Source organism: Hirundo rustica, chromosome 1 (assembly GCF_015227805.2).
Source record: "Hirundo rustica isolate bHirRus1 chromosome 1, bHirRus1.pri.v3, whole genome shotgun sequence".
NCBI classification, from domain to species: Eukaryota; Metazoa; Chordata; class Aves; order Passeriformes; family Hirundinidae; genus Hirundo; species Hirundo rustica.
This window is the reverse complement of record NC_053450.1, coordinates 42,611,382-42,628,240: the sequence shown is the minus strand read 5'-3', so window position 1 is coordinate 42,628,240 and position 16,859 is coordinate 42,611,382. Positions and strand designations below refer to the sequence as shown.

Genomic DNA, 16,859 nt, shown 5'->3' with positions numbered 1-16,859 from the left:
ACAGGACACTCACCTGTAACTAAATTATGGTTAATCTGCCCTCCCAAAGATCCAAGAAGCCGTGCCACTCTAGTCCTTACTGCTTCCAAGGAGGGACTATTATCCTAAATAATTCAACAGATCAATATTAGTGAAAGAACAGTTACTTCTATATAGAAGCAATTTGGTTTACAGAATAAATGAAGTTCTTATGGCTCTTATTAAATACAGATGAAGAAGGCAAAATGAAACCACGAGGAGAAGAATTGCATCAAACAAGAGAAGAGCTTTGGTTTACTAAACAAAAGAGAGCAAGATTGGAAAGCATTTTCATTGCATTTTGTTAGCTTTCAATTACCATTTCTCAAGTAAAATTTTATCATCACAGATAACACATATCTACAAAATGACAGAACAGTGTAAAAACCAGAAACAAATCTGAAGAAAAATTGCTCTTTTCATTTAATTGCAGAATTTCAACTTTAAACCCTGTACCTATACAGAATCACAGTATCATTTAGATGAGAGAAGACCTCTAAAGTCATCAAGTTCAACCACTAACCCAGCGCTGCCACGCTCATCACTAAACCACGCCCTCAAGTGCCCCACCCACACATTTTTGAACACTTCAGGGATGGTGATTCTACCTGTGTAGCCTGTTCCAATGCTTGACAACCTTTTTCATGACGATATTTTTCCAAATATCCAATCTAAACCGCCTCTGGCACAACCTGAGGCCACCTGCTCTTGTCCTGCCACTTGTTACCTGGGAGACTGACCCTCACCTGGCTACAACTGCCTTTCAGATAGTTGTAAAGAGCAGTAAGGTCTCCCCTGAGCCTCCTTTCTCCAGATTAAACAGCGCTTCTCTCAGGAAACTGATTTTCAGAAGCAGCCTGTATGGGACATAAAATTAACTCACTTTGTTTCACAGAATCACAAAATGATCAAGGGTGGAAGGGGCTGCTGGTGGTCATCTGGTCCAATGTCCCTACTCAAGCAGGGTCATCCCAGAGCACAGGCACAGGATTGCATCCAGACAGTTCTGGAATATCTCCAGTGAGGGAGACTCCATAACTTCCCTGAGAAATCCGTCCCAGTGCTCAGTCACTGCACAGTAAGGAAGTTCTTCCTCATATTAGATGGAACTTCCTGAGCATCAGTTTCTGCCCATCTTGTCCTATTGCTTGGCACCACCAAGAAGAGCCTGGCCCCATCCTCTTGCCACCCTCCCTTCAGATACTGATAGATATTGATGAGGTCTCCTTTCAGTCTTCACTTCTCCAGGTTAAGCAGGCTGAGAACCCTTAGCCTTTCTTCATATGAGATGCTCCAGTCCTCTAATCATCTTTGTAGCTCTCCACTGGACTCACTCCAGGAGCATCATGTTTAAAGACAAACAGGTTGGAAAGTGCTATATATAGGAGTAACTAATAATGTCACACTTAAAAGGAGGTTTATTCCAAGTTAGTTTGTGTACTGGAATATACAAATAGAGCTATACTTACATTTGAGAGGCCACTGGACAAAGTAATGCATACGTTGGCCTCTACAGACTGTAAGCCTATCCACAAGACAATTAAAAATGCCTCAAACATTGACAAAACTGTATTGCATACTGCAAAGCTGCTAAGCTGGGACCTGATTTTGGGTGTTGGGGTTAAATTTTTGTTGCCATAATGTATCAATCTAGCAGTGATACTGACAGGATTTCTTCAGTCCCCCTTCCCTGCTTAATTCCCATCCTCACCCTCGAATATGACAGCTTTCCATGTAACAGCTTCTTGAGCCACACTGTAGAATGGAATTCATTAAACTCATCTAAGGTAGAACTAGCCCTCATTAAAAAAAAAAAAAAAAAAGTATGCATGCAAGAAAGGAAAAGAAACAGTGGGAAGAAAGGATTAACATTTAACTCTAAAAAGAAAGAGGGTTCTTACCCCTGAAAATGTCTTTGCTTTTCTTATACGCTGTATCACAACTTTATTACGTCCTTTCTGGGCTGCTTGAGAAAGTTTCCTTACTTCCCAGTTATTCTGGGATTCAACTGATGAACAAAAAAACCACAGTATATCAACACCAGTTTATTGTACCATCATCTCGTGCAACTACTCATAGTTTCATTTAAAAAAACCCACTTGTTTTGCCTATTTTTATTTTAAAAATGTGTCAATTATTCTTTCATTTAATATCTTTATTAAGGAAAATAAATCTCTTTGTAAAACTAAGCTAATTTAAGCAAAAAAAAAGGCGCTATCCCACAGAAGCAATAAATAAAATGGCAACAATTACTGATTGTTCAGCAGAAGCAAGCAAATCCTAGTTTAAGGAAAAAGTGCAAAGGAAGGTATGTTATTCCAAACACAGAAAGTGCACAATATAAATAAAAGGTATGGCATGTCCACATCTTTATAAGAAAATTATTTTCCTCCTCCTTAAGCAATTTTTTGCTCATATGTACCTGTAGATGTAGAGCTTTTCAAATACCCATCAAGAAGAGGCAGGACATCCTTGTAATAGGGTTGCATCATATGTCTGGGGATGTGAGCTGACCAGTCTTCCAAAGCATCCAGGCCCAGATCAGCCATTGGGGTACAGCTAAGGCCCAGCTTAAATGTATTCTAAGTGTCAAAGACAAAACTGTCAGCCTTTCACATTTATTAACTAGTGTTACTTAATGGTAAAGGAGACAAATGTAAAAGCATGTGGTGTACATCTCCCTTTGCAATAACTTTTCTCTCTTTAGCATCTCACTCAAGATCAGCACAGGAGATATGTTTATATGGTAACACAGGCACTAAGAAAGTCTACTTGGTGCAAAAGCAAATTCCAACAATTTACTTTTTATCCAAAGAGTCAAGTCATTTGTATTCTATCTTCCTGAAGACAGTAGAGAGCTTAATAGTTACCTTAAAACTGACTTTGCTATAGAATGTTCATACATGTCTTAGGGAAATAAAACCTGTTAGCTGCACATCACTTTGACTCACCTGCAGTGCAGGAATATATGCTTTGATATCAAGCATGATGATGTCATGTGGTAAAGAGAGCAAAAAAATCAGACAAGATGCCAACAACTCATCTTTATACTGCTTCATTTTTGCTGCAACCTAAAATTCAGATAAATAAATCGAGAACATAAACCTTTTGAAATCTTGACTTAACTGTACCAATATCCATGTAAAATAAACAAGCCAAAACTAACACTGGAATTTCATTTACCTGCAGACATTTACCAGAAGTATTTATACTGTTATTTCTCAGTTGTATATCAACTGGTGAACAATATATCTCTTCTGACATTAAGTAAAAAACAGACAAAAAAAGATCTTAAAACTCCACTACGTTGCACAGCTCAAAAAGCAAGAATACTTCTATTGCACATGTAAGATTCCTCAGAAGATAAAATTTTGATTGAATTACTTATGTTTATATACAGACTAAGCTAGTGAGCAAAATTCCTTACCTCTTTTCCAAACTTTACAAACAGTGCAAAGCAAGAGCTTCTTTCTGGGTCTTCAGGACATCTTCTGAGGCTCCTTGGACTGATACCCTACCAAACAGAAACCACAATTCAGTGCTATTAAAAAGCACATAGAACATATATGAACCACAAGTTCAACTCAGAATACATACATCATACTGTCCAATACGAAACTGGGGTCAGTGAAAACTTGAAATGTATATTTGATCTTTCAAAGGTTAGAAATCAACATAAATATGGTTCACTGAGGGTCAACTTTTTGGAATATATTAAATATTGTGCAAATAAACAAGAGATATGTGACTGCAAAGTAACTTTTCAATAGTTTAGTTTTCTCTGCCCATGCAACAAACCATAAAAACCCAAACTTCCCTAACAGCAGATGTCCAGGTGACAAGAATGCTGGTGTAATAAAACAATTTACAACAGTGTTTACAGTAGAAGCATCTACACCAATGAGTTTCCAAATGTGCTTCACTTGGTGCCATCAGCAGCAGTGGCAGGGACAGCTCTGGGCTCTGTGTTGGGCTACACACCCACGTGTTTTAGCCCATACCACATACCACAAACAGTGCATCCACAAATAGGGCATTATAATCCCTGTGGAAATCACCAAGTGGAATAAGAGTATACTCCAGAAGTGGAGTAATTAACCCATACATGACCCTGCTCTTATGGCTAGATTGTTTCTATATAAAATATCTTTTATATCACCTGCACTGCATGGGTACCTCCCATCTCTCTGTTCACCCAGCTGAGGATTTTGGAAAGAGAACTGGAACAGGCTGCCCAAGGGAGGCCATGAACTCTCCCTCCCTGAAGGCATTCCAAACCCACCTCGATGAGTTCCTGTGTCACCTCCTCTAGGTGACACTACCCTGGCAGAGGGGTTGGACTGGATGATTTCCAGAGGTCCCTTCCACCCCTAATAATTTGGAGATTCTGTGATTACACATGGATGGTGTCTCTTCAGAAACTGGGCTTGTAGTATAAATTTTGACTTTTAATGTGATTCTAATTACGGAGCTGTAGGAAGCTATGAACATTTGAAACAACGCAGTAACAGTTTCAACAAACTGTTTTTCATAGGGAATAAAATACTGTACATAAAGAATGGCACAGCCATCAATATAACATGCTACCCTCCATTGGGTAAAAGATCTCACCTCAAAGTATTTTATCCTCTTGGCAATTTTCATTGTAACTGAGAGCAGCTTGTAGAATCCACTAATAAGAGGCAATCTCGTTGAATGTGTAACAAGCTCATACCCAAAGGAATATACCCAAGGGTGAAAGTACTCCACATGTTTCTCTGGAAGTATCTCTCTAAAACCAGCGCACAGAAAACATAGGAGGAAAAGAAAAGGAAAAAAAGTAATCAAATACAATATTTTATTTCTTAAAACCTTTAATCTCAGTACAAGACAGAAATATTGCTGTAACAGAGCAGCTCCAAGGACAGATGGAGAATAAATGCATGCTGCCTTCTGAATTAAGCACAGGAAGATTTTAATTTTGTTTTAGAGGCCATTTATCCCTTATTATATCTCATTATTGAATTTATACAAACACACATCTTCAAATATATTTCATTGCTGGACCTCCACAGGCTACTAATGTTGTACCTTTCACTTAATGCCCCTTACTAGTCTATGAAGACTGTATCTCTGGTCTCTTAAGTATTTGGGATACACGGTCAGGATAATACTAGAAGTTACAACATATAATGAAAGACAATTACACCCCAATAATGAAAGTGAATGCTAATGAATGTATCTCATACTCTTTTAAAACATCTGAGCTGATGAGCGTGTATGTGTTTACCTATGGCCCAGGTGTCTGAAAAACCCTTCCCATTTCCCTCCTAATCATCTTGTGCATTTTAAACTATGATCGGTCAAACTAACTCAAAAACTAGCACCTTAACACAATTCACCTCAAACCTCCTCCAACCACTTTGTGACTTTCAAATTACATTACATTACAAAAAAAAAAAAAAAATCAATACCTGCAGAATTCCACGAGATTTATAAAAGCAATAAAATCTATTGGCTTCGTCGGCTGAAGGTTTGAAGCAGGGTCAGAGGAAGGCCCAACCAAAGCACTGTCACCTGCATTTTCACCCTGAAAATAAATATTGAACACAGAACACTGGATCTGTGACAACACAGAAAGCCTTTACACTTTTCTTTGGCCACAATAACAGCCTTTTTCTAGCCATACTCTGACAGACAAAGTACTAACAGCTGACAGATCACTAACTGAAAAGGAAAATAAGATATCTGCTTCTAAGGAGAAAGCCAGTCGAAAAATGAAAAACAGTAGATTCCAGAGCAGAAAAGTCTAAAGTAACAGATTCTGTGAACTTCTATTGATTCTGATGTTTCCATCTCCTAACACTGCAATGCAACATTCAGAAATATTAAGTAAAACATTTTATCTAGGATAAATGTTATTTGAAGGACATTAAAGGTTGCTATCTAGGCATAATGAAAACAAAACAAGGGATATGATTTTGGTTCCCCTACAACAGCAGAAGTTAATGGACAGGTCCTCAGGTCTCACCTGTTCACTAACATCCAGTTTCTGAACAGTCAGGTCCAATTTCTCAATAATCTTCAACACAGATTTTATAAATTCATCATACAGGATGCGACTCAAGGACTGCAACTGTGCATTTTCAGCAAGAAAGTTTGCATCTTCAAAAACGCATTCCTTCGTAGGACAAAAATGTTCATGTTTCAAAACACAAATAAAAATTATTTATTTAATTTACAAACTAACATTTAAATGATACAGAGAATCCAGTTTTAGACATTTCTCAGCTATGAAAGCATAAATTAATCCCTGTTTAATTAATTTATCAGCCATAAAATCCAACCAAAACCAGAAAACAGTCCTTCTATAGCATGACATTTAGAAAAAGTCCAAAGTTAGAAAAGCAGCGATAAGACAAGACTCAGGATTGAGTTTCATTTTCTGTTTCATTTTGTATTTCCATATTAACTATGCTTTACCTTCATTGTGTCACAGCTCAGTAGACTTCTAAAGAGGTACAGATAGTCCTTATAAGTTGGTACTTTCGATCTTCGTGTCCCAACTTCTCCAGCTTCATAGGCCTCTTCCGATCCAGAAGTTTCTTTTTCAAAAATATCCTGAAGGGACACAATCTTAGTCAGACACATTCCCCTGGTGGTTTGACCTAGGCACATGGCAGGTGCCCACCAGGCCATTCTACCACTCTCTCCTCCTCACCAGGAAGGGGAAAGGGAAAACAAGATGGAAAAAACTCATGGGGCAAGATAAAAGCAGTTTAGTAGCAAAGGATGACAAAAGATTTATTCTCTACTTCCCATCAGCAGGCAATGTCCAGCTACTTCCTTGGAAGCGGGGTTTTGGTACATGGAGCAGAAGTCCCAGAAGACAGACACCTTAACCAATGCCACCCATCTCCTCCTTTCTGCCAGCTTTTATTGCTGACCAGACACCATATGGCATGGAATGTCCCTTTGGTCAGTTTGGGTCAGCTGTCCTGGCTCTGTCCCCTCCCAAGAGCTTGTCCCCCCAGCCTATTGGTGAGGGGAAAATGTTGGAGAGCCAGCCTTGATGCCATGCCAGAGCTGCTCGGCAGTAGTCAAAATACTGCTGTGCTATCGACACATTTCCAGTTATAAATACAAGCACAGCTCCGTGAGTGCTGCCATGGGAAAAATGAACTCCATCTCATTCAAATCCCAGTACAACTGTCGTTGGAACTACCTGATCCATGCAACACAATGTAACATTACTGCTGCAGGCAGCAATGTGAAATGTTTAGCTTTCTCTATCAATCTGCAAAGGGCACAAAATAACCACCTCCTTTCAGAAAAAAATCCCCAAAACCTCTAAGGTTGTTTTCTTAGTGCTTAGTTATTAGGGAAATTCTGTAGCTGTTCTGCAGCACAGGATTAAAAAGCTTTAATAGCCTTGCTTAAAACAAGCACTCAGTAATGTTTAAAATGTCCAAAATTTAACCTGGAAGAAAGCTGGATGACTTTAATTACAGCCTACTTTACTACAGACAACCTGACCAAACAGATGCCTATTTCCTGTCTTTTTCTTTATTCAGCACAAGAGGCACATCCATACTGTGCTGAGCAGAGGGGACGAGAGACTAAGAACAAACGAGCCAATACCTAATAACGCTAATGGACTAATAACAAAATTAGTACTATTTTTGCTTCTTTGGGCCTTCCCTTGTTTACTGGGTTAGGCTGTCAAGAATTGGAAAGGAATGTATGCTCTAGGAATCTAAATGAAATAAATACGTTTAAACAGTTATTTTACCTTCGAAAATGTGATTGGCTTGGAGAAAATTCTGATTAATCCCTGATGCACTGAAACAAACAAAAACCAAATTTGCCTGAATAGATTTAAAAAGCATGGCATTCCTATCACTCATTACATTAACAATGAAACAAATCAGTTTCCTATATTCTGTTATGGTAAGGGAGAGGCAAAAGAACACTGATTTTTTCCTTTAAGGACAAAATAGCTCAAATCAGAGCCCTGACTCTAGGCTGTTCCACAGGTAACCAGTACTGAACTTACTTCTTACTACTTTTCCTCAGTACTGCTTTAACTTTTTCCTGATTATGAATGACAACCAAGGCATCACCCATAAAGCCCTTACTGAAATGGCAACAACCTCCAATGATTTTCATGGACTTGGGATCTACATGGTACATGGGTGTATCACTTCCCAACTCAAGAACATGGGAAACAATGAAAATGCCCCAGCAATAGAGAAAAGCCACTATAAATAGTTGAAAGAAATCAAAAACAATTTCTGAAAATTACTGAAAAGAAACACCAGCATGATTGAGACTACTAGAAGTCAGTTATCAGGGCTGACACATTCAGTATTACATTCACAGAACTATACCTGACTAACTTAATATTTGGAATTTTACTATTTAAAATTCCCAGAGCATGACAAAAAATTGCATTTCTAATAGATAACACCCACTTTATTTTCTGTGCTATTTTGTAGGGGTAACTGAAATGACCTTAAATAGATTTTTGTACACTTTTCCATGAAATCCCTTTCTTCCCCTAATTCCTCATAGCAGGAATGCAAGTCTTGTCACAAACATGTATTCTCCCGTAAATCATATCCACTTTATTACCTAAAACGATTGTTAAATGCATTCCTGAAGTTATTAACCCTCTGAAGTTAATTTTAATATTGAAAAGTATCACCATGAAAAAGATCAATCTCCATTATTAGAGGACAAGACAAGTGTCATTTTTGATCCTGAATGGCTATTTCACATTTATCTCCTAGAATCAGTAGCAATTTATGGGGGAAAAAAAACAACCAGAAGAAAAAAAAAATATCCCAAAAACTCCAATGAAGTTAATACCACAGACTCACCCACAGTGCTAATAAAGCTCCAGAGAACCGGACCTTTTCCTGACAGAGACAGAAACACCTTTATTATAGATCTGCAACAGACTGGCTGCATTTTTTCACTGTACTGTGGAAAGCTGTTGATCTGCAGCACAACTAGATGTTCAAGAACTGGAGTGTATATCTCAGGAATCTAGAATTAAAAAACCCCAAAACATCCATTATGCAAAGTTCATTAAAGTATTTCAGTATGTTATTTTGTTACAAGAGCTTGCATCATGATCTGCTCTGAGAACAAGAAGAGACTTAGCAAGTGAATTCACCTTAGACATACATAAACCCCAAAGAAAGAAACAAAAAGCAACAACAGCAACAACAAAATCCTCCCCAAATAAAACTGAACAAACAGATAAAGAAAGTTTCCTGGATCACATTATGGAAAGTAGCTCCTGAACAGATTAGTGCTTCAGTGAATCGAGTTTCAAGCTTACTAGAAAAGTACCAATTTAATTAAACAGTAACAGCGTTATAATCTGTTTATCTATAACTACCTGAATACAAAATGTAGGCCCCAATCTTACATCACAGCTCCAGGTAAGATCCAGAAAGCCCTCATTTAAACAGAGAGCATAACATCTTAGCAGAATCAAAGTATCATGTCAAAGAACATGCTAAGTATCGGTACCAAAAGACAAAACAACAGCAGAGTGGTACGCACACAGAAAGGTTATGGCTACATCCAAATAAAGAACATAAATAAAAACATATTCACATTTGCCTATCATGGTTTTTATTTCAATGTACTGTAGCATTTTATTTAGCATATTCAATGCATTTTCTTTATTCAAATAAAATCCATTAGAGCATTCTCCTGATAGTCTTCCCATCCCCTAGGGGCTAGATGCCATCACATTTCAGTTAAATAAACACCTTTTACCTTGGGTAAGTTCACAGCTATTACCTCCATGCATCTGCAACTGCATAAAAGAACTGTCTCATACTTTAAATAGTCCACTTACTGTATCTATATGGAATATCACACTTGCAATGGACTGAAGGAAACTTGGTAGCTGATACAGATGGTCATCCATTGTTTCTGCTTCTATGAGGAACATTTGCTTACAACGCTGAAGGAGCTCCACATACATGCTGTCCACATCCTCAGAATGTATAGCTTTACAGGGCTTACAGAGAGAAAATAAAAACCTGGTTTGACAATTTTGTAGAGCTGAGCAAATAAATGCATGCTGTAGCACTAAAACCCAGCCACATCTTCACCAAATCATAACAGGAGTAATATTTGAAGTTTTCCCAGGAACTCAATACATCTGAATAAGCTAACTTCAAGTACGCACTACATGTATGAGAAACAAAGTATCTGACATGGACTATAATAATAGTTCACTAATGCAGTGTAATTTACTGTAAAAGTACTTGAATCTTCAGTGACGTGAATTCATATTCAGCCTGAAAAACATGGGAGTTTGGCTGTAAATATCTTAAATATGGCATTATGGATGCTTAGATTCACATATATTTTGAATTAGCTGCATTAAAATAGTAAGTGGCTTACCTAATATAGCTTAACTGGTTATCACTGACAGGTTACTCCTATTAAACACTTAACCGAGCAGTTCAAATTCTGAACTTTCATTGTTATAGGTCCCGTACAAACAGAACCTATAAAGAATATTCCTAAACTAAAGAACAAGTGGAAAGTATCCCAAAGAGTAACAGAGGGTTTGTAACAAAGCTTACAAATTTCTATAGAATGATTTGTAAATCACAGCATGAACTAGGTCAAAAAACAGTCTTTGTGGACAGGAACAAGGTCACAAGAACTAGGAATATAAAGAATATTCCTAAACTAAAGAACAAGTGGAAAGTATCCCAAAGAGTAACAGAGGGTTTGTAACAAAGCTTACAAATTTCTATAGAATGATTTGTAAATCACAGCATGAACTAGGTCAAAAAACAGTCTTTGTGGACAGGAACAAGGTCACAAGAACTGTGGTAGGGAACCGACCATGGAAAAGAACTGCTTTATGTAACAGTGAAATACGGCTGTTAGCCCATAAGTTGAATCTAGTCTGTCTAAAACCATGCTGACAAAATGAAGACTATCCATTTATTCCTTGCAGAGCTTCAAGTATTATTTTAAGATTATTTTAGCAATTATAGAAATATTCTGCCTTGAAATTGAACCAAGCATGAACACAAGTTCAGTACTACAGTCATGACTTGCAGCAGCACCAAGACTATACTTCCTCACAACACAGTCCCTGATGCTTGGCCAAAATTTAACCTAAACACAGTAACAGCTATTAGTGTGTCTTAACGTATTACAGATTTGTAGGTACTGAAGCATTAAATTTGTTAAAATTTGCAGTACTATCCTATCTCTGTATTTACATTATGCAATTTTAAGTTCTTGCATTCTGTAACAGATGTTTTTAATAGGGCTCTTTCAACACAGTAATTGGAAATACTTCATTTTTTCTGGAACCAACACCTTGAACTCAGTTCCTTTCTACCTCGTATCACAGAAGAGGAAGACTAGATTTGAACAAAGCACGTGAAAAGTTCTACAAACAAATGTACTCTATTCAGAATATCTTCTGAGTATATTGGTATTCTGAGAATACCAAAAAGAGGATTCAGCTAGTAAACAGCAATTCAATCACAATTCCTAAATTTCTCTAAATAATCCTGGAGATCATCTAATCAAATTTTTGCTTTGGGAGACAAAAAACCCCCCGGTCTAGAATTTTATTATATAAAAGCTGTGGTACCACCATCAAGCACAGAGACTGCAAATACATGAATACCACCCCTTCTTTATTGAACAATAACTTTATTGTTATATCCCCATGTTAACTGACTGCTGACAGAAATGTAAGTTTGCTCCTAACGGTGCTTCCTGACAAACATACCTGCCATCCACATTGGTATGTAAACATGCTTTTGTTTGCTGTTTCTTGTATTTTACTTTGTGGTTGTTTCACAAATCACCTCCTACTGTCCTGCAATCAGCAGTGCCTTCTAGCTGTTTGAGTGAGCTCTGTAAGAATCTCTGAACTACTTTAAGAGTGAAACCTGGATTCTACCATTTAAACGAAGAGAGATAACAAGGTATTGCCTGTACCTAAGCAATTAAACACATCCTGAAGGTTTGTGACAACTGTATAAGAAGCTCTTGTTTTTCCATTTCAGAACTTGTGCAGAAGAAAAATCTACAACTACAACCCCACGCTGCAAGACCTCCCACTAGATTCAGTACACGATTTTAACATTTTCATCCAAAAGGTATTTTACAGTGTAATTACTTAAGTCCAACACTTAGCCCAGAAACAGGAGCATTCCCTATTAAAAGAGCTGTATAAAATTGTAAAATGCATGGTATATGATTCCTAGTTTTACATGCTTTTTAGCAAGCTCCTCCAGCAGAATAAATTCTTTCCACATACTGCTGCGAAAAGCCCATATCCGCGAATGGCGATGGACAACTCTTTGCTGCTCGAATCCACCCTCCTGATAATCCCATAGAACTGCTCCAGGAAGAACTGCAACTTGCTCTTGTGTAGCACTGCATCTTTAGCCACCATTAAGGAAATCTGTAAAACAGATATAAACATTCCAGCACTTCACAAAACAAATTACAGCAAATCTTAGAAGGCACCTAGCTTGTAATACAAAGTACCTCAAACTAAATAATTTTTCATTAAATAGATTCATTGATCTTTCAAGCACCAAATATTCACACTACTTCAAGAAATTTAATTTTGCTTTAGACTTGGAGATCCCAGTGAAGTTACCACACCTGCTTGAGGAATGAATCTAGCGCAGAATAACTGGCTTTCTTCAACTCCTGATGCGTGTGGCCACACCATTTGCACATCACTTCATAGAGGGACACATAGTTGTCCAGGAGCAAGGCTCCAAACTGAGCAGAGTGCCAGCTGAACAACTGTAACCCAGCTGCAATTTAAAAACAATTCTCATTGAAAACAGACTTACATCACATTTTACACAACCAGCCCAGACTGTGACAGTCCACATTAGGACTTTATACCCACCATGACTGGAGGGTATAAAACGTATTTCTCCAGCTTCTACTGATACTCTACAGTTATCAGTACCCAAACATTAAGAACTTAAGCATAAAAACAACTTTCCAAAATCCTCTTTTTAAATGTACACCATTATGGAATGCACAGGTGTGTTCTGATGTAATTTATATTAATATTGAAAAAGAAAGGGACCTCAGTGGTTATAAATAAAAATACTTGATTGCACAATTCAGAAGGATCTGGTTTCTGTTGCCAGGACATATGCACAAGACCCCACCTCTGCCAAACTGTGATGCAGACAAATAAAGAATTCAGATTATAGGTAATCTCACTATCCCAAATATAAGCATAAATGAAATTTCAAGTTCCTTAATTAATTAACTGGGGAGAGGACAGACTACCTTTAAAGAGGGGTTTACCCCTCACAGTTACCATGGGCCTAATACTCAAACCTTGCATTTCTGCAATTTCTGCACATGCCACTCACATTTCATAGGCCAATTTCTAATCTTCTGATTTTTTTCCCCCATTCTTTCTCTCCTTCTTCCAGTGAAATTTCTCTCTCTCTCTCTTTTTTTTTTTTTTGTTTTTAAACTCAGGCCACTATCACCTCTTTTCTCCTCATTAGCCACACTCCCCTTATTTCTACCATTTCTTTCTCACATTACAGTTTTGTACTACTCCAGAGGGGCAAATGGCATCAAGTATAGTGCTGCTATTTGTAAGCTGACTAGACCTTGACTAAGTTTAACCAAACACATGTTAAACTCCATATCTGAAGTACAGCAGCTTTCCCCCTGGCCAGCTTAGAAGATTAGAGACTAGAGACATCTGAACACATCCAGTAAAGAATAAACAATTCCAGACAAAAGACAGTCTCCACCTCAGCATAAATGGGAATAGTTTACATCTTACCTAGAGGTACTGCGTATCGTTTCTGATCAACCTGTAATATCAGAAAAGGTTTGTCACTGTGATTTACTCGTCACCAGGGCTAACTGGTTTATGCAGAACAATTAACATGCAGGAGATTTACCTGTGGGTTGATTGCCTTCATTGCAAAATCAAAAATCTCCTTTGCAGTCTGAGGATCTGTGAAACAATCCAATAGTGAGTATGTCACTACTGACATACAGTAGGCAGAGTGAAGACTATAAGGTATTTTTATCTAAGCTTGGTATGAAGAAGTGATATTGGAAAGCCTTATACGTCTCATTTTAAGAGACAGAGACCTTTTTTCCTGAAATACTCTTAAATTTGAAAAAAAAAATGTACATCTATTAGCTGATTTTCTGAAAAGCCATGTTTAAGCAGACTTTTAAGAGAAACACATCTCCATGCAAACTGCACTTCAGCTTCAATGGAAGCTGCCCAATATGTGGTCAGAAAACAGCACTTCAAAGATTTACATACAGAAAAATGCTGATGAAGCCACTTCACACAAAGACAGATTACAAGGACTGTGTGACTGTGCATTTTGCATAAACCATCTACTAACAGGCAAATTTTAATTCTGAGTTTACACACGGAAATGGTGCTACTTTTTGGCTATGTAACAACTAAATGTACAACTGTCTGTAAAACTCCATCAAAATGTGTCACTGCCTTTCACATAGAAAAAGAACATACCTTCATCCACAGACTTGGTGAAGTTGTACATGAGTGCAGCCAGCCCCCTCAGACATCCTGCTACAAGAGGTAGCTTGGGTCCTCTTATAGCAGATGTCATCTGAAAAATAAAATACCCTCAAGGTAAGATACATTTACACCAAGGCTTCCCAGTTCCTAGAAGTGTAGGGAAATAACTTATTTCATCTTAAGAGTTCTATCAGCACCCAACTCTACAAAACAACTCTGCAGAAACATCTTTACTTCTATATGTCACACCTTTTGGAGGGAAGCACAAGAGATAATTTGAAAAGCACGGAAGTATTCCACCAAGACCAAAACTTAGATAAAATACACTAATGTCTCAAAAGTACTTAGAAAATCAGAATATATCAAAGTTCATCAGAAATGTGATGCTTACCTCACATGCAAGAACTTTGCAGCCAGTATAGAACAAATCAGAAACTACCAGTGCATGACAAGGTAACATTTCTTGGGAAATGACCATCACAAGCCATCTTTCTGCACAGTGTATTGGTTAATTTGCTGTTATTGATGGCCTTGAATTTTCACTTTGAAAGCTTCTCAGAGCCAGAGAACACAACTTCAACAGTCCTTCAGGAAGCATTTATGATTGTCCAGTTCAACCCCTACAGATTATTCCAGCTACAATAGTATTCCAACAGCCAGTGCTATACACTTCAAAGGAAATAAAAAACCAAAACCAAACCAATGCAAAAAAAACCGAAGCAACTAACAAAAGAATTGAAAGAAATTCCAATCATACCTGTGTTCTAAGCTCTCCCAAATAAGCTCGGAATAGTTTTTCAGAGTTGTTAATCATCTCACTAGGCTGGACTTCTCCCAAAACTCCCAAAAGCTCATAAATCTTTTCCAATACTAGAAAGTAATTTTTAATATTGTTAAATCTTAATTACTGAAATAATTGCTTCGACATTCCCAAGGCAATTCCTATTAACCTGCAACCCGGAGAAGATCATCCCTGACAGTATAATTTCTGATTAAAGTGTGGAGCAAATATCTTTATATATGTACACACACATATATATACTTAGTGATATACTACAATGTGAGATGCATCATCCTCTCACACCAGTAAGTTAAAACACATTTACTATTTCTAAACAGCACTCAGAAAACTAATTTAAAGGCCACATGCACTGAGGAAGCACTTGTTAAGGCAAACAGCTAGCAGAAATTTCTAGGCTTCAGAGTGAAGAATTCTATGCAGGCACAACCAGTTTTATGAGGGGTAGTCCTGTAAAGCCAAGATTTCAGCAGTAACTAGCCATAATGATCAAACTGGAGCTCACAGTAATATGCCATAAATAACATAACCAGGCAAGGCAGAACTGATGAGCTCACATTAGAGGTGACCAAGGCAGGAACTATCACACTAAAACTGCAGCTTTGAGGACAACACTAGCCAGGGTTAGAATAAGATTACAAAGGGCTTTATAATCATAGAATCATTTAGGTTGGAACAGACCTTTAAGGTCATCAAGTTCAACCATTTACCCAACACTGCCAAGTCCCACCACTGAACCACGTCCCCAGGTGCCACATTTACGCATCTTTTAAACGTGTCCAGCATGGTGACTCCATCACTTCCCCAGAAGCCTGCTCCAACGACTGACAGCCCTTTCTGTGAAGCAACTGTTCCTAATATCCAATCTAAACCTCCCCTGGTGCAACTTGAAGTCATTTCCTCTTATCTTGTCACTTGTTACCTGGGAGAAGAGACCAACCCCCACCTGGCTACAGCCTCCTTTCAGGAGGTAGAGTGGTGAGGTTGCCCCTGAGCCTCCTTTTCTCCTAACACTCCCAGCTCCCTCAGCTCCTCCTCACAGGACTTGTGCTCCAGACCCTTCCCCATCTCTGCTGCCCTTTTCTGGACTCACTCCAGCCCCTCAATGTCCTTCCTGGGTGGGGCCCAGAACTGCACAGAGGATTCGAGGTGCAGCCTCACCAGTGCTGAGTACAGGCGGAAAATCAAAGAAAAGCTAAGGCCTACCTGTATCAGGAATTTTACTTTTTGTAGCAAGCTCCCCATAAAATTTGTTAAATATCTCTCTAACTTTCATTTCTTCCATCAGACAGGAACGTTGTAAACTGTGAAGCAACTAAGATGGAGTAAAAAAAAAAAAGAAAAAAAAAAAAGAAAAAAAAAGAGAAAAAAGAAAAAAAAAAGAAAAATATTTAGATCAATACCCCAATACTACTTTGTCCAAAAAAACCCCACAGTTCATATATGTAAGTTCAGTTTAAGTACGCAAGTATGCTATTCAATGAAAGAGATCTAAGG

General features: G+C 38.0%; 1 protein-coding gene across 3 annotated transcripts in view; it reads right to left on the bottom strand.

Moving 5' to 3' along the window:
- The window catches only part of PRKDC (protein kinase, DNA-activated, catalytic subunit), an 81,920-nt gene that overhangs the window by 62,364 nt on the left and 2,697 nt on the right, over positions 1–16,859 (bottom strand). Inside the window, exons 5-23 of one of the 3 annotated variants that reach the window (XM_040070746.2) lie at positions 16,569–16,677; positions 15,321–15,433; positions 14,555–14,654; positions 13,962–14,017; positions 13,841–13,871; positions 12,676–12,833; positions 12,323–12,469; positions 9,875–10,039; positions 8,880–9,048; positions 7,790–7,839; positions 6,481–6,618; positions 6,029–6,178; positions 5,472–5,587; positions 4,630–4,789; positions 3,446–3,532; positions 2,970–3,089; positions 2,441–2,600; positions 1,920–2,026; positions 14–104 (exon numbers count right to left, since the gene is read on the bottom strand). In XM_040070746.2, coding sequence (XP_039926680.1) covers positions 14–104; positions 1,920–2,026; positions 2,441–2,600; positions 2,970–3,089; positions 3,446–3,532; positions 4,630–4,789; positions 5,472–5,587; positions 6,029–6,178; positions 6,481–6,618; positions 7,790–7,839; positions 8,880–9,048; positions 9,875–10,039; positions 12,323–12,469; positions 12,676–12,833; positions 13,841–13,871; positions 13,962–14,017; positions 14,555–14,654; positions 15,321–15,433; positions 16,569–16,677 — 2,227 coding nt within the window. Of the gene's footprint in view, positions 1–13; positions 105–1,919; positions 2,027–2,440; positions 2,601–2,969; positions 3,090–3,445; positions 3,533–4,629; positions 4,790–5,471; positions 5,588–6,028; positions 6,179–6,480; positions 6,619–7,789; positions 7,840–8,879; positions 9,049–9,874; positions 10,040–12,322; positions 12,470–12,675; positions 12,834–13,840; positions 13,872–13,961; positions 14,018–14,554; positions 14,655–14,954; positions 15,058–15,320; positions 15,434–16,568; positions 16,678–16,859 lie in introns of those variants that run through there. The other 2 variants (XM_058421720.1, XM_058421718.1) reach the window with 2 other exon arrangements.